This window comes from Vigna angularis, chromosome 8 (assembly GCF_016808095.1).
Source record: "Vigna angularis cultivar LongXiaoDou No.4 chromosome 8, ASM1680809v1, whole genome shotgun sequence".
Taxonomy (NCBI): Eukaryota; Viridiplantae; Streptophyta; class Magnoliopsida; order Fabales; family Fabaceae; genus Vigna; species Vigna angularis.
The window spans coordinates 6,953,064-6,955,171 of NC_068977.1; the positions used below are offsets into that span (position 1 = coordinate 6,953,064).

Genomic DNA, 2,108 nt, shown 5'->3' on the forward strand with positions numbered 1-2,108 from the left:
AAAATTATAAGAACCACAACAAAATTGTTTCTCAAATACCTAATGAGGAGACGTTTTCAACCAAAATTTCTTGAGAGAGAAACTTAAAGCACAAAAGTACGTTTGTAGTGCATGGGGAAGTGCGAGTGCAAAAGAAATAAGAGTATTTTGAACTGTTGGAGATAAATGAGGATAAGCATATAATTTTACATAAAAATTAAAAAGGAGTGTAGATAATAAAACAGGATATGCAGAAAGTAAACGGAGTATAAATAGCAACAAACGAATGTCAATTTGTCCATTTGGGCCGGCCCAGATATCAACACAACAGCTTTATAATTCCAGTTATTTTGCCACGGTCTCTTTTCACTTCTTTGCTGCTGAAAAACCTAGGGTTAAGACTTCCTTGTTAGGTTTTCAACAGCTTTGTGCGCACAATGGTGAGTCTTATTTTTCGCACTAGATCTGAGATTGTTTCTTCAATATTTGCATTTCTATTTTCATTTATCTAATCGTCTATGCATTTTTCCTCCTCTAAATGATGACCTATGAAACAAAGAAGAGAATGACGAAATTTTCCTTTCTTTTGATAACTGTGGTTCCTGAATTGTTTTGGTTTTAAACAAAGCTCAGACATTTTTCTTATAATTTTAGGTTTGATAGAACCTTTTTTTTTGTAGAAGAAGATTAAACAGTTAGATATAATTTATATGTATATTGTATTTTGATTGAAATTTGCTTCTCTGCTTTTGTGTTTGAATAGGTTCTTCAAAACGATATTGATTTGCTGAATCCTCCCGCTGAGTTGGAGAAGAAAAAGCACAAGCTCAAGCGTCTTGTTCAGTCACCAAATTCTTTTTTTATGGTACAGAATCTCTTATTATTTGAAGTCGAAAATGTTATTAATTTTTTTATTTATAAAAAAATAGCTCTGTTAGTAAACTTTAGATGATTTGTTACAGGATGTCAAGTGCCAAGGCTGCTTCAACATGTAAGTAGGACCTTTTTTTATTTTAAAAAAAATTTGATCATAATGATATATGAATAAGTGATGTGAATATGGCTATGCAGAACAACTGTGTTTAGCCACTCTCAGACAGTTGTGGTATGTGGCAACTGCCAGACTGTGTTGTGCCAACCAACAGGTGGAAGAGCCAGGTTAACTGAAGGGTGCTCATTTAGGAAGAAGGGAGATTGAATGGTGCAGTAATCAAACTTTTCTTTATCCATGGTTAAGAGTTTTGGTGGTTAGAGTTTTTATATGAAATCATGCTGTGTTAATTTTTGTTAAATTGTAACGATATTAACTCTATTTCCTTATTCAATAGGAATATGGTTTAGTTGGGTTATTCGATTTTGCAATGAATAGCATGAGTTTATTTGTTATGGGCATTTTGAATTATAATACCATTAAAGTAATTTTGACAAATTTTCTTTGATTATATCTGCTTTAGTTAGTAATCGGAATTGAGAACATCTTGGTGTATTAGTCTTTATTATTCTTTGGTAGAAAAATTTCTATATATCTAATGTGGTTGTACTTTTTAGTCTGTCAATTATCATCACAATTATGTGCTTAGTTTCGCTTAACATTTTACTAAAAAGAAGTCAATTCTACAAAACATGATCGCTGGGTTGTTTTTATAGTTATGTTGCTTTATCTCAGCTAAAGAAATAATAGCTTTTTATATTTAAACATTGTCTAAATTTAATTTTAAAAAAATGAAATTGGATGAGACTAATTAGTTTAAAGGAATTAGTTTTTTAATGATAGTTTTTGGGTGTTTAAAATTTAAATAAAACTAATATAACATAAAGTTATATAAATTGTATTATTATTATTATTATCTTTACATTTACAAATATTTAGTACATTGAAATTAATTATAGGTTAACCTTTCATAGTTCTTATTTATTGTCTTTCACTTTCCTCTGTATGGGTATGTTAAATGTATCCTTAATTGGGTGGGATTGAAGAGAGAAATAAATAGAATAAAAGTAAAAAAGGAATGAATTAAATTAAAATTAAAATTAAATATTGATTATTGGATGTAATAGAAATAAATAACAATTGAAGAGAATTCTTTAAAGATAATATGATAAATTTGATAAGTGATTAATCATCCCAT

General features: G+C 29.0%; 1 protein-coding gene across 1 annotated transcript; it reads left to right on the plus strand.

The window, feature by feature from the left end:
* The first annotated feature begins 297 nt into the window (after window positions 1–297).
* Window positions 298–1,408, plus strand: LOC108345111 (40S ribosomal protein S27-2). Its single transcript, XM_017583685.2, has 4 exons — window positions 298–419; window positions 743–844; window positions 942–970; window positions 1,051–1,408. The coding sequence occupies exons 1-4, from the start codon at window positions 417–419 to the stop codon at window positions 1,175–1,177; spliced, it is 261 nt and encodes an 86-aa protein (XP_017439174.1). The 5' UTR covers window positions 298–416; the 3' UTR covers window positions 1,178–1,408.
* The last annotated feature ends 700 nt before the right edge of the window (window positions 1,409–2,108 follow it).

Excerpts from the sequence above, each read along its gene's own strand:
- LOC108345111 (XM_017583685.2), top strand. Across the intron at positions 845-941 it reads CACCAAATTCTTTTTTTATG|GATGTCAAGTGCCAAGGCTG; the intron begins GTACAGAATCTC and ends GATTTGTTACAG. Across the intron at positions 971-1,050 it reads TGCCAAGGCTGCTTCAACAT|AACAACTGTGTTTAGCCACT; the intron begins GTAAGTAGGACC and ends ATGGCTATGCAG.